This window comes from Sphaeramia orbicularis, chromosome 15 (assembly GCF_902148855.1).
Source record: "Sphaeramia orbicularis chromosome 15, fSphaOr1.1, whole genome shotgun sequence".
NCBI lineage: Eukaryota > Metazoa > Chordata > Actinopteri > Kurtiformes > Apogonidae > Sphaeramia > Sphaeramia orbicularis.
Window position 1 is genome coordinate 46,559,619 of NC_043971.1, and position 23,879 is coordinate 46,583,497.

General features: G+C 37.5%; 1 protein-coding gene across 2 annotated transcripts; it reads right to left on the reverse strand.

The window, feature by feature from the left end:
* Positions 1-1,514: 1,514 nt before the first annotated feature.
* On the reverse strand, positions 1,515-22,063 carry ankrd1a (ankyrin repeat domain 1a (cardiac muscle)). Of its 2 annotated transcripts, none has more exons than XM_030156431.1 (9): positions 21,943-22,063; positions 14,940-15,116; positions 13,945-14,073; positions 12,225-12,332; positions 6,918-7,016; positions 6,718-6,816; positions 4,789-4,887; positions 4,477-4,575; positions 1,515-3,575 (listed from the first exon to the last, which is right to left on the reverse strand). In XM_030156431.1, exons 1-9 carry the CDS (start codon positions 21,967-21,969, stop codon positions 3,483-3,485), a joined length of 930 nt encoding a protein of 309 aa, XP_030012291.1. In that variant the 5' UTR covers positions 21,970-22,063; the 3' UTR covers positions 1,515-3,482. The 2 variants fall into 2 exon arrangements, with proteins under 2 accessions (XP_030012291.1, XP_030012290.1); XM_030156430.1 differs by having other exon boundaries at positions 13,945-14,091.
* Positions 22,064-23,879: the final 1,816 nt, after the last annotated feature.

The following is a 23,879-nucleotide window of genomic DNA, read 5'->3' on the forward strand; positions in this document are numbered from 1 at the left end:
ACCTTTCCGAGACCAGAGGCCCTAGCAGGGCCTTCATCTGGTCAGAATTCTCTCCAGATTCCACTTCAGATTGCTTATTGCTTTTATTGTATTATTTGGTTGGCAGAAGGTAGATAATCACAAAGTGGCTATCTGCTGCTCTCTAGTGGAAGAGTATTTAATTGTTCTGTTTGTCACTGTTGCTGTCACAGACGAGCAAAGACTGTTTGCCCCGTTTCCACTACGTGGTTTCGGCTTGATTCGACTCGACTAGGCTCGGCCTTTTTTGCGTTTCCATTACGAACAAGGACCTGGAATCTGGTACCCGGTACTACTTTTTTGGTATCACCTCCGCCGTGGTTCCAGGACTGGGGACCAGATACTAAAACGTGACGTGTACACACTGCAAACCACTGATTGGTCAGACAGTTTTCTCTGTGACCCGCCGTTTTACAAAAAACAGATACGGAAGTAGACAGTAAATATAGCGGTACATTAATTCACACGATAACAGCCCAGAACTACACCATGGTCGGTCGAAGAGAATCAGTCTTTGGTGGCCGACGTAAAAATTCAGACGAGACAACACGCAACGAGCGAGATTATCAGCAACTCTCTGAACAGACGACACGGAAGTAACGCGCTGCATCACTATGACGTCCAGGTACTGTAAAGTCGGTAGGATCTTGTAATGGAAACGCTCTCCAGGAATACCGAGACGAGCTGGTTCCACGTAGTGGAAATGCGGCATCTGAATAATTTAAATGAAACAGGATGATTTTCCACAGGACATTTAATGATCTTTCAAGGCACACTAGTGTGGTTAGGAATCACTGCTATACTATAATAGTATTTACTTATTTCAACATCAGACTCATTGGCCTCCTGGGTTGAGCTGGGCTGAGCATGCTGAGTACTGTAAATGCAGAATTTTATAGAATTTGAAGGAAATTAGAAAGTGCCGGTGCCACAACAGCTGTGTATGGACACAGCCCCTCAAGCTCAAATCAATGTTCACACAGCGGTCTAAAGAATCTTAATTCAGAGTGAAGACTGACCAAGTATGGACAAAACAACTACAAATATCATAGCAGACTGAAGCAAGCAATCACTACTGAACAACACCGAGGAAGAAAAGATGTTTATTTTCCCCAAGAAGCCACTGTGCTTGGGAGTTTTAAAATGACTCTGAATCTCAAACGTATTCCTGAGAATATGGATGGGACAAAGAAATTGTGCTATGACTTCCAACATGTGGTTGTTGCTGATGAGAAAAGTCATTAGTTTGCAGTAATTTAGTATTGCACTATGTAGTTTTGTCATTTATCAAGCTAACCTAGCTACCATTAATTATGGTTCTTATACTTTACATAAAGTTGACATCATTGCTATCAAACATAATTGTCTGTGTTAACCTATGCTAAGTAGCTGAAATTACTTCATGTCATTTACTCACGTCAGCACTCTTCTTCAAATATTACTATGTTAAATCAAGACCAGCACATGAAGACCTTTTTAACCAGAAGGTATTTTATTGTATCACTCAATCAACAGATGTCAACATTTACATCCATTTTATGCAATAAAAATAATAAAAACTCTTATCCAAGGATCTGTTTAATCCACAAAAATTTCAAACATCCTCTAAACCATTAGTAAGTTTTTCGCTGATTCCCGCTCGCACCCTTTCTGGTTTTGCATGAACAAATTCCCAAATAATTTGACTGTAACAAGACAAAAAGAGCCTGCAGATGGAATAGATCGGAATCAGTGGAGGCTGCTGAAGGCCAAGTGTTGACAAATTCTGAATTGCCAGACAATTAAACTGATATTTAATAATAATAAGAAAACTTAAATGTTATTATGTGCAGACTAAATTGATGTGGGCTCTTCCTGACATCAAGTCACATTCTAGTTTCATCAGTATTAAAGGAAAAAAATCATGTGTTCCATGTTTTTAATCGTTCTGTCAGAAAAGTCACATGTTAAAATTAAAGAGATACATAGTCTACAGGCTGAGCTCAGAGAATCAAAAGCTCATTATTAACAAGAATTATAAAACTGATGACAAATGGAAGAAAAACTACATTTCTGTTCCACCTTGTTGCAAGTTTTAAATTAGGACTTCCACCTTGTTGCATTGTAATTTAACAGGGTGGAAAATTATGAGAAAAATTTGCTGTAGGTCAGGGTCTGAACCTTCTACACATAAACAGAACCTGTCATAAAAATGGTCTCAATGGAAATGTAGTTTGAAGGTGAGAATGTATGTATAACAGTGGGTAGATGATTTCCAAGGACAAACAGTTAACTAAAAGTAGAAAAAAAAAAAATGTTCACATGTAACTCAGTTTCACCCGATTTAAATATCTTATTAGAGGCAGTTTGTGCCTAACAGAATTACAGATCACATTGAGATATGTAATTCTTGAAGACATATAAAGGCACATTTCAGTGAAACTGGTGTATAAAACTATTATCATTGCTTAAGTGATGAAGACCACCTCAATACATCATCAGTAAGGTAAATCAGAGGGACAGAAAAATCGCTGTATAACAGGAGCGAGTTAGTTAGTCATACTTTGTCATACTTTCAGGTTAAGGAAAACCTTAAATGCTGGAGATAGGCTATACCATGTGTACAGCTGCTCAGTTGAAGGTTTCCTATTTAAAGCAGCAAAAAATATATGAAATATGTGCGATATGGCCCCAAAATGGTTAACACACAGTAAGATGTGATTATTCTTAATAAACAGGCTCCTGTAACAGACAATTACTGCTGTACTTGAGTGTGAGAGAAATCCTTCTTAACAAAAACACGCTTTTTCCTGTTTCAACTCTCAGTAGTAAAATGTGTAAGACCATGCTCAGTCACAATTCACTAACTCTTTAACATTACATTCAAACTGATTCAGCTGTTTTCATACGGTTGATAAATAAAAAATAAATTACTATACCTCAAAGGTTAAATAACCAGTTAAACTGTAAAATCAATAAACACGGTCATTAATCAGTAGGTAAGTCATCATCTTGATGCAGTGCTGCTGACTTCAACTCAGCTTAAAATAAAAAAGAAGAAAAATAAATAAAAATCCTCATGTTGTCAGCCGTGGCATTGTCCAGCAATAATTGGCGAATGATGAATTTATCAGTGCTAATAATGGCATAATTATAACACCCTGATCAGACCTGATCAAAGCTCAAAAACATACTGAATTTTTTGACTTTATCTCCACATGTGGCATTACACATGGATGTAGACATAAAATATTGGTGCTCTCAAATTCACCTACGGTTTAAAGATCAGGCTAGTTTACATTACTGAAGCAGGAGAAGCTTTGTTAATGACTATTGTTCACTCTCTTAAGATATTCTCCAGAAAACTTCAGATTCATATAGTATGTGTTATTTCCTGAGGGGGTTGTCTTTTCTCTACCACTTTTCCTCCCTGATAGGCCGGCAAGCTGATTTATTCAATCTCATTCCCTGTTTCAACTGTTTTTTTATTGGTCGGTTTTCTCTTCACTGAAGTTGCACAAAAGGCTTTTGGCTCCATTCTGCCATGAATACAATGTCTCCATTGGAGTTTTCCCATCCTATGGAGGAAAAAAAAACAATACCATGAAGCAAAGCTGCAGCTGTGAACTTTTTAGGTATGATATAAAAACATCAATCTGTTGATTTCAGATTTTCTCGCTAAATCATAGTCCTCATTATAACATTATGGCAATGTAGTCCAGCCAAAGCTCATGAATATTTTTGTACCAGCTTGAAGATTCAGTCAGCATCAGCATTAACCTATAAAGACCCAGTACTTCTTTTGTGGTATCTCCCAAATTAATTTTTCTCTACATTTAACCTTTCTGAAGTGATTTATCACCATTTATTAAAAATATTATTCTCTTTAATTTGCATTTTTTCAGTGTAAATCATGTATTTCTCCCTATATTTAATTCACTGATCATATAGATCATCATTACAGCTCAGGGTAAATTTAAAGGTTACTATTTTACAACAGAGAAAACTGAGGAAAAAGTTACTGTTTTTAGCAAGGAAATCAATAACTGATTGTAAAAACAAGCATCTACAACTTCTGTCATTTATCAATCTCCATGGGTTTTACTGGTGAAGATGACAGGGCTTCCACATTCACTACAGAACCTCTGAACTTTCAAATGGATCATGTCTGATGACCATGAAGTTGACAAACAAAAACTAACATTTTCAATGTGACGATTTTGGGAGAAGGATAAAAAACTGTTATTGATACTGTGCATGAAAAGTGTAACTGAAGAACAAAATCTCATTGTCTTTAATTTTACCCACACTGCCCACATGGGTCTTTGTTAAAAAAAAAAAAAAAAAAAAAAAAGTACCAAATGTAATGATGTTTTGTAACATTTTGCTAGAGTTTTCCTCTGAACACTTGCACTGAATTACCTGGGGATGAGCATAAGGTACTAAAAGCTATATTTATCCAGAGGAGCTTGTACTTACACAGTTCTTGGTGTTGAGACTGGACCCATACATCATCAACAGTTTGATCATCTTGAATCGGTTTATTCTTACAGCATCGTGCATGGGTGTGTCTCCATCCTGCACAAAGGAATGATTGAAAGCACATATTATGAGATAAGTAAAAAAATTTTGACCCTACACCACCCTGCCTGACAGTTTATCTGAATTATTTTATGCACTGTAACAGATGAAAAGTTTTTCTAAATATCATGTTGTTGCTGTTAGTGGAGCTCTTGTCCAGTGTTTCCTGTCCTGCAGCAGATGTTTTGATGCTGCTTTCTAAGTCCTTACTCTGTCTTTTGCGTTGACATCGGCCCCACAGTGGATGAGGTGCTCAGCACACTCACAGTTTCCAGTCCTTACAGCCACATGAAGAGGAGTACTGTGCAACTGAGGTGAGGACACAAGGAGAGGACAGGAAGAGATGAGGAAATGAGGGACGAGAAGAGGGACCAATAAGCAGAAACAACTAGGAGGCAAGAAGAAAGCCAGTCATATGAGATTAAAAGAGGAGATAAAATGAGAGCAAAGAAAACGAGGAGAAAAGCACTACGAGCAGAGGCGAAATGGAACCAGGAGAGCAGTGGAGGGGGTAAGACCAAGAGATAAAATAATGGGAGGAAACAGGAAAAAAAAAAAAAGAAAAGAAAAACATAGGAGGTAGCAGGGGGAGGCAGGGAAACTAGGAAATAACAAAGAGATGAAACATATAAACATATAATAAATAAAAAATTTAATAAAATCAATTTTGTTGCTAATCTTTGACATATCTAAGACTCTAATCACCACCAATGTTGGAATAAATCATTCAGAATTCAAATAATTAAACACATTTAAAGGATTAAAATCCTGAAAAATGTTGAATGCTTGATAGTTTTGAGCAGTGCTGAAGTTTAAGACACTAATGAAAAAAAAAAAAAAAAAAAAAAAAATATATATATATATATATATATATATATATATATATAAATGAATGAATGATTTTATAGCAGTTTTTTTGTGTGTGCATTTTTGCCACAAAGTTAACCAAAACAGAGAAAAGTTCCTGCCAAATTTCATGGCAAAAGCTGCAACACAGCCAAAATGATCGCTAAATGGAAAAAAAAGAGAAAAAAAATATACAACAATCCCCTAAGGGTTGAAGATATTTAACACTTTCAGTGCCAAGGGCCGATTAAATCGGCTTTACGAAAACAACCTGTAAAGTGCCACGGGCCGATCAGATCGGCTTTGGAGAACATGCCATATTTGTGTTCAAACAAACCATCCACCCCCATTTCTTTCTCACATTTCGATGACGTTCTTTCTGTGTCCCCCTTTTGAGACCAAGCAGACGGGAATTTGAGGTCACGCGACCGAATAATATTTTATATCTTTTTAATGTTTCTTATTCTCCGGTGTTTCATCAGAGGGAGCCCTCCATGCCGGGGGGCGGCTGTGGACTCCGGGGGCTGTGGCGCCTTCTCTCACTGGGGTCCGCTCCTTTCTGGTGGGTGGGGGTCCCAGTTGGCCCTCTCCCACTAGTTGGGATGCGGGGCTGTGTTGCTGGTGCCTGGTCGCTGGGGTCGGCGGCTGCATCCTGCTGCGGAAGGCTCTCTGAGACAGCGCCTCCTAAATTGATGTTTTACTTTTACTTGTACATTTTTGTTCTGGTCTACCCGTGCTCAGTCAGTCTTCTTAAGTATGTGTGAGCTTGTGGGTTTGCATGTATATGTGTGTGTGTGTGTGTGCGGGTGAGTGGGTGGGTGTGGGTGGGGGGCGGTACTGATTTTTAAACTGATATGTAAAGTACTTTGTGCTACAGTTTTTAATGTATGAAAAGTGCTATATAAATAAAGATTATTATTATTATTATTATTATTATTATCATTATTATTATAAATTATGCAAATTACGATCAATAATGAATCGGCTGCGTCCGGTGCGTTTTGGATCTAATCAGCAATCGGTCGGATGTTACCGAGCGGTTTCCTGCAGGATTCTTCAAATATTATAAAAACAACGCGAAATACTGAAAAACGGCCAAATTCTGTGGCACTTTTAAGGCTTATTATCCCCTTAACTGTCTGGCACTTAAAGAGTTAAGGTAAGGTCTACTACTAGAGGACACCAAAGTAGGCATTATCCAATTCTACATATCCTATATTGGTCTGAATCCACAAACAGAAGAAGACATGTGTGCAGACATCTGTAATCTGCAGTTACTATGTGAGGACAAACCTTGTCTCTGGAGGTGAACTTGGCTCCCTGATCAATGAGGAGCTGCAGGGCCAACAACTTGCCTCCTCTGCATGCCCAGTGAACAGCGGTGGCCTCCAGCTGAAAAAAACAAACAAACACACACACAAACATTCAAGTGTCACCCTGATGTTCTGCACATGTGTCTGTGTGCGACACAAGCAGTGTTGTGGTGTTTTTACCTTGTCTTTTTTCTCAATGGCAGCTCCGGCCTCCAGAAGTCTTTTCATGATGTCCACATGTCCTTTGAAGGAAGCTTTGTGCAGAGCTGTTCTCTGAAACTGGATTCAAACACTGGCCTTTAGAACACAGTCAACTAAACCCTATGAAATGTTCAATCCTTGTGAAGGTCAGGGGGGTCAAGTAAACCCATTGTTAAAGCAAATGTACTAAAGCAAATGTACTGATTCATAACAGCCACTGCATGTCCTTTATACAGTTATCTGTTTTGGTCTGCATGTAATTCTGGAATTTTTTATGTTTCCATCCAAATGTGGTGCACCTGTAAAAAATGCATTTCCATTCATTAGTGTGACTATGATGATAAAGAGTTGGTTCGTAGAGATAAGCAGAAGGGGAATATTGGAAGTTATCTATTTCCATTTGAGGGTAAAGGCCACAGTCATCAAGCTTCTGTCCTTTAATGCTTGACCCAATAGTATACATCTTTATGAATCCGATATATATTCTTGTTGTTTATAGAGAGACTGCAGAACATTTGATCTGTTACTGATATTAGTGTATGGTAATGTAATGGTACATTTTATATCTCCAACATATCTATTAGTATGCCAGCAGATGTAAAGATTTGTGCCAGTAAATGAGGGTCAACAGCCCTGCTAAAAAAAGTCAGATCCACCTACAATAAGCCCTTGGTTTAACGCTATGCCACAATGTATGGCCCTGGAGAAAATAGCATATATTAAAAATAAAGTAGAAGTATTTGAACATATCTTGAAAGTTGAAACTCTTTGTACAATGTATTTAAAATAAACAGATACTGGACAAATCTTACAGTAGGTGCAGGACAAAATACTGTAGGCCTCATTATATTATGGTCTTCTTTTCCTTTAGGCTGTTCCTTTCTGGGGTTACCACAGCGATCATCTTCCTCCATCTTCCCATCATACTTCTGGCATCTGTCAACACATTTTCATCTCTATCCTTAATGACCCTAACCTGCTGCACATCTTTCCCATCTCTATCTCTCCGCCTCGCCAACCTGAACAGATCATTCTCTCCCTCCTTAGTGTCCAATCTAGCATACAAATCATCATTTGCCCTTTGCTTGGCCTTGGCCACCTCTGCCTTTGTCTTACGCGACCTCTCCCTTTAACTTCTGTCTACTCTCTTCAGTCCTCTTAGTGTCCCACTTCTTCTTTGCTAACCACTTCCTCGTTCCACCACCAAGTGTCCTTATCTAGTTTCCTTCCAGATGACACACCAAGTACTCTCCTACCTGTTTCCTTGATCACATTAGATGTAGTTGTCCAGTTATCTGGAAGCACCTCTTGACCACAAAGAGCCAATCTCAACTTTTTTTTGCAGAGTCAACTACCTGTCCTTCTGCATTCCTGTCCTGGAAACCAAACCTGTCCATCACTTCCCCACCACCTCTGTTGCCCACCCCAACATGCCTATTGAAGTCTGCACCAATCACTACTCTCTCAGTTCTGAGAATGCTCTGCATCACTTCATCTAACTCACTACAAAATTTCTCCTCCTCTAACTCACATCCTACCTGTGGGGCATAACTACAGACAACATTGAGCATCACACCTGCTTCAGGCTCATCACTCTATTTGACACTCTTTTCACCTCCACAACATTCCTCAAAAACTCCTCCAAGATAACTCCTACTCCATTTCTCTTCCCATCTACACCATGATAGAAGAACTTGAACCCTGCCCTGCCTTGCTGCCTTTCCACCTGGTCTCCTGGACAAACAGTAAATCTACCTTCCTCCTCTTCGTTATGCCAACCACCTGTCTAGCTTTTCCTGCCATAGTTTGAACATTCAAACTCCCTACTTTCAGACTTAGCATCTTGCTTTGCCTCTTCTCTCTCTGACTTCCCCCTGTCCTTCCTCCTCTCCTTCTTCGATCACCAGTTGTCCAGTTTCCACCAGTACCCTGTAGTTCAACAGCACTGATGGTTGTTGTTGTTAACCAACCAATCAGGTATCAGGTTGTTGGTTGTGATTCCCATGGTTGTATTGGCTAAGTTTTATGTGCCCTCCTGACACAACCTTCTGCATTTGTCCAGGTTTGGGACTGGCTCGATGATTGCACTGGCTTGTGCCACCCTTGAGACATTATATTATGGTTTTATCATTTTTGTTCTGTGGTGTTGGTAAACAGCATCTGAAAGTGGTTTTTTTTGTGCAATGTACAATAAAATATCACAAAATGTAAGGTACCATATATATTTGTATCTGACTATCAATACAATTTTTATTTATCTTGTGTGTCATTTATTTGTCTAGTTATTTCCTTTTACATAGAGACTAAGAGAGTGGAATAATGTTCTGTTCTGTTCATATGATTGGGTGGGGGTGGGGTCAGACTATATATTTTCTTTCCAAATAACACTGTACAAATGAACACCGAATGTACAAAAGCCCATCTGTCTTTCATTAATTGTAATGTTGTTCTGTACCTTTAAATATACACTCTTGATCAAAATTTTAAGACTAGTTGAAAAATTCAGAGAATTCACATTTTGCACTGTTTGATCTTAAAAAGGTTCTAAGTAGAATTTCAAATAGAAAATGCAAATAGAAGAAAATGGGAGTGAGACAAAAAAAAACCCAAAACATTTGAGTAAGCATTTATTGCAAACAAAAATTAAACTGAAATAGGCTGTTCATCAGCCAATCAAAAGTTTAAAACCACAGCTCAACCCCCCCCCCCCCCCAATAGAAATTAAAGTTTCAAAAAAGGACTCAGTAATGAGTAACTCCATTGCTCTTGTTGATAACTTCAAAAATTTGTTTTGGCATGCTTGATTATCATTATCATTATTATTATTATTATTATTATTATTATTATTATTATTATTATTATTATTATGGGAGTGTTTCCAGGAGGCTACTGGGAATATTGCTCCAAGTGGTGAAGATGGCTTCACGGAGGGCATCCACTGCTTGGAACTGATGTCCATTTTTGTAAACTTCCTTTGCCACCCATCCCCAAATGTTATCAGTTGGATTTAGATCAGGGGAACGAGCTGGATGGTCCAAAAGAGTGACATTATTCCTCTGGAGGACATCCTTCAGCAGGTGGGCATTGTGAACTGCAGCATTGTCCTGTTGAAAAACCCAGTCATTACCGCACAGACGAGGGCCCTCAGTCATGACGGATGCCTCCTGCAACATCTCCACATAGCCAGCCGCCGTTTGACACCCCTGCACTATCTGAAGCTCCATTATTTCACTGAAGGAAAAAGCACCCCAGATCATAATGATAGTGCCCCCTTCACTGTACCGTGTAGAAAATATCTCAAGTGGGATCTCCTTGTCATGCCAGTGATGTCGGAAGACATCAGGACCATCATGGTTAAGTTTTTCTCATCAGAGAATAAAACTTTCTTGCACCTTTTCAGTGTCCCATGTTTGGTGCTCTCTTGCAAAGTCCAAACAGACAGTTTTGTGGCGTTGAAGGAGACGAGGCCTTTGAAGACATTTTTTGTTATTAAAGCCCTTTCTCTCACAGATGCTGTCTGATGATTATTGGACTACAGTCGGCACCAGTAATGGCCTTAATTTGGGTCAAGGATCATCCCGTGTCTTGATAGACAGTGAATCAGATCGTCTGGCTCTGCGCCGGTGAAATTTTTTTGGGTCTTTCTGCATCCAACCTCAGCAGTGATGGCGCATTGCAGGAGGCTTTGCTTATGCAGCTCAACAATCCGACCACATTCAAAGAGAGAAAGCTTTTTTGCCTTTGCCATCAGGAAGTCACGACAGTGTGACTACCTGACAGAAAATGACATTGAATCCACATTTTTGCACAAATTTGGGCTTTTAAAGGCTGTGGTCTTAAACTTTTCATCAGCCGATGTACAGCCTATTTCAGTTTAATTGTTGTTTTCAATAAATGGCTTACTCAAAAAAATTTTTTATCTGACTCCCATTTCTTCTTTTTGCATTTTGAAACTCTATTTAGAACCTTCTTAAGATCCAACAGTGCAAAATGTAAATTAACACAATTTTTCAACTGGTCTTAAAATTTTGATCAGTTGAGTATGTTGTCTATTCTTTGCAGGCAGTTAGAGGGCCATCTACTGGCCATTACAGTGAAACAAGGTAGGACAATCCTCCATTTTCTCTTTTACATACAAATGAGGAGCATGGTCAAGTCATCTCTCTGTTCTTTCATCATATACTTTGTGTGTGCATTGATCTACGAGTGAGTTTTTACCTTTAGTGGGTGTTATTCCATGTTTGAATATTGCAGTTCTATGTTAGATGTGCTTAATTTAATCTAAATCATTTGTAATAGTGAAAGTTTTACTTAGCAGATAGAGGTCAACTTGCTATTTCCTTTGTTCCTTGTTCAAGCAAAGCTAACCACTGTAACATTTGATCTATGAAAGCCTTAGCTAATTACATTTCTTTCTTATTTTGTAGAACCACGCACACAGACACCAACTCTGGCATGCATCCCTATAAACAGTCACATGTAAAAGGAGACAGAAGATTTCATGCTCAGTTTGCCCACTTATTCAACTAAAACCCTTATCCCTGTAACCGTGTTGTGAGTGTGTAGAGCAATTAAAGCCTTTTCATTTGAACTTCCTCGCATCTCCTGAGTTGCTCATCTGTGTTCTAACCAGACACCCTATAGTGGTTGCCAACGGCAATAAAGAACCACTAGTCCCACTTTTCACAATTCTTTTCACCGAATGTTTAATATGTATATTAAAAGTCCAGTGAAGACATTGTTATAAAAAATTTGACAACTGAAGATAATCAGATGTTAACATTACTATTGTTGGTTAAGGTACAAAAGCAACAATAGTAATATGTAAAATCAGGTGTGGCATTGCATCATCAACACTCCATTTTGCATGTCCACAGATACACAGAAACTAGCGTTGTTAAAAAAAAAAAAAAATCATCACTTTGGAAGATGTTTGGATGGTGACCCACTGTTTCCATTTGCTTGTGAAACCAAAATTACATACATATTACATATTACAGAAATTACATAAAACCAAAATGTTCATTTTGCCAAATATCTGTAGAACTGTGGACAAGATTTAAATTACATTTTGTATTTTTTTAATTCACTTATTCATTTAATATAAACTAATTTGCATTTATATTTTATCATTGCATCAATTTTCTGCCACTCCCAAGCTGGTTTTTGCCAATATTTTGAGATTTGTTATATATATCCTACATTTCCTTATAAGTATTATTGAAAATAAGCAAATAAATGAAAATAGCTGGACTGGATGTGCTTAGTGTCTGATAAGTCACTCACGTGGTCAGTGATGTTGGGGTCTCCTCCGTCACTCAGGTATTTCTCCACCACAGGCAATTTGTTCTCCATGGCTGCTTTCAGGAACAGCTGCTCATCCACAACCCCTGGCTGCAAAGAAAATGCAAAAAGAAAAAAAAAAAAGATCCCTGGTGATGACAAGTTCTCCAGAAACCTCTAAAGTTACAGCATGTTAAATATTTAACATTTTGCAAAATCACTTCATGTTTTTACGAGGCAACCAACGCATCAACACACAAGGATACTGTTATGCAAATGTACACTACCAGTCAAAAGTTTTAGAAAACCCCAATTATTCCAGCTTTGTATTGAAATTCAAGCAGTTGAAGTCCAATGAACGGCTTGAAATGGTGAAAAGGTAAGTGGTGAACTGCCAGAGGTAAAAAAAAAAAAAAAAAAAAAAAAAAAAAGGTAAGGTTAAACAAAACTGAAAAATAATGTACATTTCAGAATTATACAAAAAGGCGAACGGGTTAACGGGTCAACAACTTTAAGCAGTTCTGCAGCAATGGAGGTTGATCAAGCCTCGAAAGTTGGTGCTACCAATTCCTACAGGTGTCCCAACATTTCTGAATTACTTCCAACCCCCTCTGTCTGCATAAAAGTAGTGTTGGAACACTCTTTGGTACCATACCGTTGTGAGCATTATTTGAACAGTATTGTACTGCAGAAAGTAGTGTGTTACTATGAAAAATGGTGAGGAAAAGGCAATTAATGATAGAAGAGACAGACCATCATAACACTTAAAAATGTAGGTCTTTCTTACAGAGAAATTGCCAAGAAAGTCAAGGTGTCAGTAAGTCCAGTTTCCTTCACCATCAAAAGGCACTCAGAAACTGGGGGAAATGCTGACAGGAAGAGGCCCAAAGCCACAAGAGAATCAGAAGACAAGTTTCTGAGAGTCAACAGCTTACATGATAGGTGACTCACAGGACAACAGCTTCAAGTACAGCTCAATAGTGGTTGTAGTAAGCAAGTCTCAGTTTCAACGGTGAAGAGAAGACTTCAAGTTGAAGGTTTGATGGGTTGAGTTGCGGCAAGAAAGCCAGTGCTGAGACTTGAGAATAAGAAAAAGAGACTTGCCTGGGCCATGAAACAGCTAGTGGACTATTGAAGACTGGAAGAAGGTGTCATGGACTGATCAAACCTGCAACTCAAAGTCTTCTCTTCACAGTTGAAACTGAAACATGTTCCTCAGTCATTTTACTCCAGTGAATTTGATTCTGTGATTCCATTGAAATTATTCATTTTGTGCAGTTTTTGGTCCTTCATAGAACATTTCTGCCAGTGTATTTCTTCTTATGACTGCTATATGGTGCCCTTTTACACATAATCTTCTGCATCCCAAAGGTTAACTGTATTTTTTTTGGTTATGCACTTGATGTTAAGATGTGACTTCTGTTTTGTGAATTCGTTTCTTAGTGAAGTGATATTCTATGTTTCTTTTGGAGTCTGCAATAATCAGTGCAACACAAACTAAAATGAAACAGAACTGCTGGAATTATTAGCATTGAAAAACCAATAGTTTTGTAAATCATACGATTAATTTCATATATTCTTTCATCTGACCTTTCTCACTCTCCATAAATCAAAGCTCTCCTCATACCCGAAAAAGTCAACTGCAATCAATTCCATTAAACACAAAACATGTCTGCTTTGGCACTGGCAATAAAACTCTGTCCTCTGAATAAAGAGAACTTACCATGATCTCTGGCTCTGGCTGTTGCTTCTTGTTGACAGGAACCTTTCTCTCCCTTCTCCTCTTTCTCAGCTGTAGGATGTTGAACAGGTCGTCCACCGTTTCCAGCTTCAACCTACCACTTTTATCTGTCTGAGAGGACACAGAGATCTAGTCACACAGAGAACACAGAGATCTAGTCACTTTATTGTAAAAAGCACCTCAAATCATCATTTACAGTCAGTCATACAACAATAAGTAGGGAAGTTCTCATTTGTTATTTTGTAGCACAGTATTTTATTATTTTTATTATTATTATTATTATTATTATTATTATTATTATTATTATATACTCAGTTGTTTAGTTAATATACTGGTATTACTCACACTATATATATATGAACTTGTTTGATTTACAGGTAAAGTTGGAATTTACAAAGAGTTACAAGGTACCTGTGTCCTGGAAATAAATGAGCTTCAACCAGAAAGACATCTTCTCTGTGCTAATTAATGACTATTTGTGACTATTGTAATTTCCTCAAAAAATTTTGTGCATAGTCTCATATAATTTAGATTTATTTTCTTAAGATATTACAGTTTATTTTCTTGTAATAAAATTACTTATTTTGCTGAGATACAATGGCTTTATTCTCGAAATATTTTTACATTTTTCTCAAGATATTACATATTTTATGATCTTTTTATGCTTTTTTTCATTCTTAGACTGTTTTAAAAACAGATTTTCTTAAGGTTTTATTCTTTTATTCTCATAATACTGTGACTTATATTATCAGCTTTATTCTTATATCAGCCTCAATGTTTTTTTTTTATTGTAGTATCTTGACTTTTTTTTTCTTGAAATGTCAACATTAGTTTAATCTTCAGAGTAGACTTGGAAAAACATATCCTCCAAAAGGCTCTAATCCTCTGTAATTGTCTGACATTTAATTAACAATTGATCAATTGTTTGCCTGAGTAATGAATCTTTCATTAAAGACATTTTCCCTATAGGTTCTTACATGGAGTCCAGCGACGTTGACTTCCTCCTGCTCACTGCCGCTGTCGATCTCCTCTGACAAACTGGCCAGCTGCCGGTGAGACCTAAGGTCATCCTGCTTCTCTTGATTGACAGCTGCCTCATACACACCCCCTGGGAAGTCATCTGCCTCCTTGTCCTCTGACCGCTTACCGGTCACCTTGAAGACATAAACGTGTGGAACAATGAAATGTTGAATTAGTGCAAATACTTTGAATTCTACACACTGTGGTATAAAAATATTTAGTGACTTCATATTTATATGACTACAATTAGAAAGACAATGAGAAAAAAAGACATTAAACTTGGCTTCATGTTTGCAGGTCCACAAACTTTGGTGTTATGTGATATCCACCCCAAGCACCTCTGATAAGGTTTCAGATTCTTAACAAAGTTACCTGTTGATGTAGTACATTTTTGGCATCTAAGAATTAACATTGACTTCTATGAGGTACTCTGCATGTCTGAAACTCATGCTGTAAGGGTAGCCTGACATGGAAAGGAGACATGGAAAGGCTACTTGTGACCAAGTAGCAGTATGTGAGTATTTCGATGATTTATTCTTCTGCCAGTAAAATTCAATGAATTGATCAACATAAATAGAATTTTTAACATTCTATTTCTCTACATTACTCTTCTTTGATTATTAAATTTCAGTCATAGTGAGTCCTTTTTGGCTCCAACAGTGGTTTGTAGTAACTTTCAAATGTAACAAGATGGCACCATTAAGAGAGAAAATGAGTTATGGACATAAAATAAAAGTCTAACACAAGTGTGTGACACCATGACAGGGCTGGACTAGGACAAAAAATCGGCCCTGGAATTTTTAGTCCAGTCTGGCCCACCACAACCTGCATGCTGGTACTGTACCTACTCGCCCTGTTAATGTACACACACAGAAGCCCTTAATACCACCACTTTTACAGAATAATATCCCTTTTTAAGGGATCCCTTTTCAAGTTAATCAGCGCTTGATTGATGTTATATTTTGGGGGCAGGACGACCGATCATTTTGTGAACAAAATTTAATGCTAATCTTTAGTCAGGAACACAACTCATACGCTATCTCACGTACATACGTATGACGTCATCATTACTACAGGTGCCTGGACACACAACCTTCAGTACATCACATCCCCCTTTTTAAGAAGTTTTAAAAAAACATACCATCCTATTAATCACCAAGGTACCTATATAAACAAAATGCTTATCATTTTTTTTTTTTTTAATGAAGTAAATCAAATAAAATTCACATTAATTGTTGTGAAACAACATATTACAACAATGGTTGCAAATGTAAATGTAAGGGGTTGCCTTTGGTGCACTCTCCTTTCCTTAGCAGATTTTTTTTACAGTCTGTACAGTCCTTCTGACCTGTCTGTTGGACTGAGAATGTGTGAGGCTGGATGTAATGTGTTGGAATTCCCAGCTTTCTGCAAACTCTTTAAACTCAGCACTAGCATGCTAAGGACCATTATCTGATATTACCACATCAGGTATGCCATGTCAAGCAAATATTGATTTCATAGCCACAATGACACTGTGACTATTCGTGTCCTTCAGCTTCATGAGCTCTGAAAACTTTGAAAAGTAGTCCACACACAACAGAAACTCAGATCCATTGTAGTGAAAGAGATCAGGCCCCACTTTCTCATAGCATACATTTTTTATTCAGCCTACCACGACATCACCACCTCCTTTACACGGTGTAATGTATGCCTCAGCATTTTCTACTTCCCTCTCTGGCTCGCGTACCATGTTACTGGTGGTTTCACCATCTCCATCCTCATCCGACTCACTGTCAAACTGGCGCCAGCCCCATACCACCTGCTGTTACTGTGAGGGACCTGGTGAAGCAGCAGCCACCCTGCTACTAGTCCCAGGCCCTGCAGCAAATATCATTGGAATTTTTTTACTCGTCACAGCCTCAGCTGCTAGAGCTTCTTTTTTCTTCTCCCTCAAATTTGCTGCACCGCCTTTGCAGTTTTGTTGTCACCCTCTCCATTTTATCAATTTCTTTTTGTTGGTAAGGTGATACCACTATCTCTCTGATGTCTCTATCTCTCGACTGCTTTTTTCATAAAAGTGATTCAATGGGGAGGTGGGACTCCTAGGCTGCTGTAACCTCTTTCATAGGACCACTGGGCCAGGTATTTTGAAAATGGGCAAGCCAGTGGACCAATTATCACCACTATGCTGAGTCTGCAGCTCTGTGGGCCCTTACAACTCAAGGTCAAGGATAGACCATTTAGATGAAAGACTGGACCAATTACATGTGTATCTCCCCAGGCCGGGAGGGTTACTGTAGTCACAAAAAAAAGCCCAAAAAAACACACAAAAAAACCCCCAAAAATGGCCATCCATTTGGCCTCAGTATTGATTAGCCCACTGTAAAAACGACTCCATGTGGCCAGTCCAACCCTGGTGAAATATTTAGTACAGGAGTCAGAGGCCAGTGAAAACCCTTTTCCATCCATTGCTCAGTACGTACTCCCATGTACAAACCATCTGTATGTGCAGACTGCAAGTTTCTTACAGGAAATGATTTACCAGAATCAAATTGCTACAGTAATAAACTTGATTTCACTGAAAACCACACTGAAGACATTTTATGAAATTCCTTTAAAACTTTCAGTGTATATGTAGTTTGAAGCTTAGATGTAAAATGCAACCTGACTGGCTGATGAAATGAATAATGTCATAAAAACAGTCAGAATATGATGCGTTTCATCAGTACTTTTCAGAAAGAAAAAGCACTGATGCTACACTACCTTTTTTCTTTTTTCCAAAAACACAAGTGAAATCTATCTATCTATCTATCTATCTATCTATCTATCTATCTATCTATCTATCTATCTATCTATCTATCTATCTATCTATCTATCTATCTATCTATCTATCTATCTATCTATCTATCTATCTATCTATCTATCTATCTATGATTTAGGCAGCCGTTGCATCTGCTGATGTTGTACTGCATCAGTGTGGCGTGGCATGGAGGTGATCAGCCTGTGGCACTGCTCAGGTGGAATGGAAGCCCTGGTTGCTTTGATAGCAGCCTTCAGGTCGTCATTGTTGGAGTTGGTGTCTCTCATCTTCCTCTTGACAATACTCCATAGATTCTCTATGGGGTTCAAGTCAGGTGAGTTTTCTGGCCAATGAAGCACAGTAACGCCATAGTCATTGAACCAGCTTTTGGTACCTTTGGCAGTGTGGGCAGGTGCCAAGTCCTGCTGGAAAATGAAATCAGCATCTCCATAAAGTTTGTCAACAGAAGGAAGCATGAAGAGTTCTAAAATTTAAACTGTCCTGGTAGATGGCTGTCGACTGTGGACTTCAGAAAACACAGTGGACCAACACCAGTAGATGCCATGGCAGCCTAAATCATATATATATATAAATATATATATATATATATATATATATATATACATATGTAGCATTGCATCAGTTTCTCTCTTTTTAACTTGTGTTGTCCAGCATCATAACAGCAGAATGGTAGTCTGGCTGTCTTTTTCTGCAGAAAAAAAATTTGCTTTGCCAAGGGAAACTTCATAAAGTATATGAGGCTCCCCTTGAAATTCTGCTGTCTTTATTTTGAGTTTTGTTGAACCACATTTCGATGCTGGACCTGACATGAAGGAACAGGGGGGAGAAGAAGAAAGAGGTAGAAGAGAAGGAAAGACTGAAGGGGGGAGAAAAAGGAAGAAGAAGGTGGCGAAGACCCTCACAAGAAAATATTGACAATACTAATAACAACAATGGTGATCATTATAATGGTAAAAATAACTAGAACAAGAACCGAGTTAACTTGGCAGAAGAAAAAAAGAAGAAATTACAATGAAATAAGATAAATACGACTTACTAAATGAGTGATATAAGAAAAGAAAACATGAACAGAATATCATAAACAACAGCATAAATTATACCAGCAACAAATCCACACATCAGCAGTTGTTCACATTAATCTCCTGCGACCAAGTGACTGCATCAGTGGAAAGCAAAGAGAATAAGGCAAAGAGACTGAGGTGCTTTCAGTGATGAACACATCCATGCAACTGTAACCGCATCCCCTCCAAGGACCAGGGGCTAACAAAGAGGATCCCAAGGCCCAGCCAACCAGCAGAAAACTAAGAGAAAGGGATCCAGCCCAGCCCAATTTATATTATAAAAGATGAAGTAAATTGGCGCAGTTACATTATGATAATACTAAATCTTAATGTTGTGAGCAGGTCCCTTGTGCACATTGACAGTTTGACTTTTATCTTTTCCTTTATATACATTTTCATTGTAAACTACAACAGAAGAAGCACAAATTGGTGCATTTACATTCACCAGAATGCAAGGAATGCTCAAGATTTACCCCAGACCCCTACTTAATGTGTCCCAGTGTTGAAATAAAGCTTTTGCAGATTAACTTCAGTGTCTTTTACAAGGTGAAACACTTAAAAGAACACTCCACATGCATTTATTAAAATTATATTAGGGAGTAAAATATTATTATACATATATTCATACATTGCAACCAAATTTTTCCCATTAACTTCATGTTAATTAACGTTAGTTTATTCTGTAATCACCATGAAGTAACACTGATTAATAAACTAAGTATAGAGATGCTATTAGTTAATACTAAACACTGACAAAACACTGTCAGATTTTTTCCCCATGTCCTCATGTCTAAATAACAGCACAGGACAATTTCCACTTTATGCACAAAATTTGCAGATGAAATGCCCCTGGTAGCAGTAATTGCATTTAGGTTACAGTTAGGAAAAGAGTTTGGGAAAAGAAAATCCTAGAGAATAAGAAAAATAAAAACTATTTAGCTTTTGTCTGAAATAGCATGAACTCCTGTCTCCCATGTTTAAATTGTCGAAGATTATCAATATGATACTATACAATATACTTTATAGTCACCATAGGAGATCTGTCTCGGGCTCAAAATGCTGCACCTCATTGTTATTTGAAAGAAAATATGCTGACATAAACTGCACCTGTTGTGCCAATCATATTCACACTTTTGGTGCCAGAGTTTTTTTTAAATTCAGTTTTGATATCAAGATTTTAAAAAGCTGTCTGTTTCATTCAGTTATGTTGCTTGTCTCAATATTGTGCCTTTGAAGCTTGAAGGTTAATATTGTACAGATTAATACTGCACACACATTTACTAAAAAGCACACATCTCACATGACAGATATTCCACACACTCTATTGCACAATAGACAACTTCAAGCAGCAGCGATTAGAAGTTTAATAGATGTGCACTGTGAGGTTACCAAACCATGCTGACATCCCATCTGAATAAGGAGAAATGTGGGTAAAACAAATAGAAAAGTCCTTAATAATCATCCCTGACCACCTCCTTCTAAGGATCTTCCCTGAATAACAACATCAGCTGATACTGGTCACTTACTCTCACTTCCATCACTTATTCATACAACCAGTAGAGGTCATCAAATGACCACAAGCATTAAGCACGCATAGTTCATTTCAATCCCTTTCGCTGATCTACCATTATTGTTGTTTTCCAGGTGAGGTCTGGCTGATTGCTACACATTTGTTATGCAAGTTATATTTAGAGCATTTTGTCCAAAGTCATCTCCAGATAATCACCCGACTGAGAATCAGTTTTGTAAATCAAATAGGCTGCAGCACCAGAGAGCTGATATGAGGTGGAGAGTGTAAAAAAAAGAAAAAAAGAAAGAAAAAAAAGATCAGTACTATTTCTGATTTGCACACTGCTGCCTGTTGAGCTCTTTGTCAAATGCAGCCGCTGCTCTTCTTGTCTCACTGTTAACAGAGGAATGTAAACACACCACAGCTCCGACACATTAACACACACTCTGACAGCTGTTAAATGTCCAATTAATGAATCACTTATTAAGTTACTTAAAGTGCTTAGCATCCATCAATCAATATTAAACACCAGGGAGAAGAACTCTCTAAATTGACCAACTTTAACTGGTTAAACAATTTGTTTTGAGTCTAGGCAGTAGGAATTTTGGTTTTAATTACCTTAATGTTTAATAATCCTTACCATAACATAATTTGTTACTAAGTAGCCTCTGAGCTTGCAAATTAAAGCAACATTATGAAAGTATTAGAATTAAATGTGTTTACGAGATTATTCAGGGTTAAAAGTATAGCCATTTGACATTCATTTAGCTTATAGCGGTCTATAAGTAAAATGGTTCCGGAATAGATGTAGTGAAACTTTAGGAAGTTTGAGTCACTAAGAAAGAAAAATTAATTTAAAAATACTGGTTGGCTCCAATTCAATTCAATCCAATTTACAGGATACAGTTTGGGTCAAAATGTGAAATTCTGAGAATTAATGAGAGAATGGGTATTACTCAAAAAAATGTTTGTGTGTTTGTGTCATAGCAACCAGATGCACTTCAAAACCCTGCCTGTACATTACAATATACAATATACTTTTCAGTTTTTCTCTGGCACAAAATTTATAAATCCATTGTGCAGATGTACATATATCAATATATGTGTAAAAAACGTGTTATAACACTTCATCATAAACATTGAAAACATCAGCTAACCAGAACTTTTGTCATTTCTCATCCAATTCATCTTAGTTAATAATATTTAGGGGATTTAATCTCTGATGAAGATAATTTCCTAAAAATTGTGGACCAGTGTTATTTCAGTATCTATATGAGACAAAATCACATGTGCAACAAAACTCAAAATATCATGATTAAGTGGCGTCCAACCCAAAATTATTTTCTCATTTTAGCATTATAACAATTCTGTTTTGTAGACAATATTTTGGTGGTTCTACAAACTTGTAAAGTATTAAAAATTAACAATTAATACCTCCAGAAAATGTCTCCCCTTGGTTTAAAAATACTTATGAAGAAAAAGAAAGTCAACATGTTTTTTTTTCTTTTTGTTTTATAATTATATACTAAACTTCTGTTTGCATGATTTTTCCACCTTTTTTGTTTTGAAAGTTCTGCATCTCTTACCAGTTCTTCAACACTGTGCAGTCCCATTGTTCCACTTGATAGGATGTCGTTTATTGAATCAGTAAGTTGAGGTAGAGTTTAGTCCACTGGTCTTCACTGTGGTCCTCTGTGTGGCATTCACCGTCTCTTCCGCTGAGAACTGGAGCCCCTGCCTCTTATACCCACCCCGTCAAGCGTCTGTAGAAAAAAGGAAAAAAAAAGAGGAGGCTCCTGTCATTCAAAGCCGATAATGTTACTGTCCTCATGTGCTCATACAGACCACTATGCTGCCCCCCTCCTCAGGCCCACTCATTTTTTTGGGCAGCATATGGGTCTCTCATGTCAGCATGAAAAGATGTGGATGACGTGTGAGGTGTCACTCTTAACCCACTCACTGACCACTGCCTGTAAAGCTTAGGAGTCACACTTACTGGCTCAGTTTAATGGTATGTAATGCTATCTGTTTCTCAGCCATCTCAATTTTATAATTTACACTGTAGAGCATTTACTAGATAAGGTATTTAGTGCTTAAAAGAACTGCTTCACAAATAGAATACAACAGTGCATGAAACAAATATGGTGAGGAAAAACAACATTAAAGCAATAAATCTACTTTTTTTAAATTACGCAATTCTGTGTGGCACTTTGTACAATAAGTTCTGTTTTAAAATAAAGAAATATGTTGTTTGTTTATATATATATATATATATATATATATATATATATATATATATATATATATATACACACACACACACACACACATATATATACACATACAGGGTGGGGAAGCAAAATTTACAATGAACATTTAGTTTTTTTTCTCAGCAGGCACTATGTCAATTGTTTTGAAACCAAACATATATTGATGTCATAATCATACCTAACACTATTATCCATACCTTTTCAGAAACTTTTGCCCATATGAGTAATCAGGAAAGCAAACGTCAAAGAGTGTGTGATTTGCTGAATGCACTCGTCACACCAAAGGAGATTTCAAAAATAGTTGGAGTGTCCATAAAGACTGTTTATAATGGAAAGAAGAGAATGACTATGAGCAAAACTATTACGAGAAAGTCTGGAAGATACTATTGAAGAAGAATGGGAGAAGTTGTCACCCGAATATTTGAGGAACACTTGCACAAGTTTCAGGAAACGTGTGAAGGCAGTTATTGAGAAAGAAGGAGGACACATAGAATAAAAACATTTTCTATGATGTAAATTTTCTTGTGGCAAATAAATTCTCATGACTTTCAATAAACTAATTGGTCATACACTGTCTTTCAATCCCTGCCTCAAAATATTGTAAATTTTGCTTCCCCACCCTGTATATATAATCATTTTTCATTTAATTTTTTGGCATGTTCCTGAATTTTCCCATAACACATGGCAGCTTCACTGGTGCTGGGTGCGCACAGTCTATTATTTCACTGTTTAATCTTATAACAGTAATGCAATGCTCTGCTTCTTCACCTGTATTTACAAGAGTCACATGTAATGAAGACTTCACCAATTCCTGACAACACAATGTAGCCTAGTTTATTTGCACCAAACCTGTTTACGAAACACACATAATTAGCTTTTTGTTTTTTCTTTTCAGTTTCAGTTTTCATCACTGAACACTGGAAATGGACAAAGAGTACCATACTACATGCAGGTTGATAAGGAATTAAAATGTATATATATATATATATATATATATATATATATGTATGTATGTATATGATTTTTTAAAACTAAAAGTACCAGGCTTTACAGCTTAGATCGGAGTAAAGGTTGTTCTCATTTATCAAGGTGTGTGGAAAGAAAAGCATGAATGACAGGGATTAAATGTGAAGCCACTGCTGAAAAATCAGTCTGCAGTTCCTTAGATGCCCAGGTGCGGCTGGCTCGAAAGATGAGTCAGTCCCCTTTGTCCCTTAAAATGCTCATCTTTACACCACCAAGACAGCTAATTT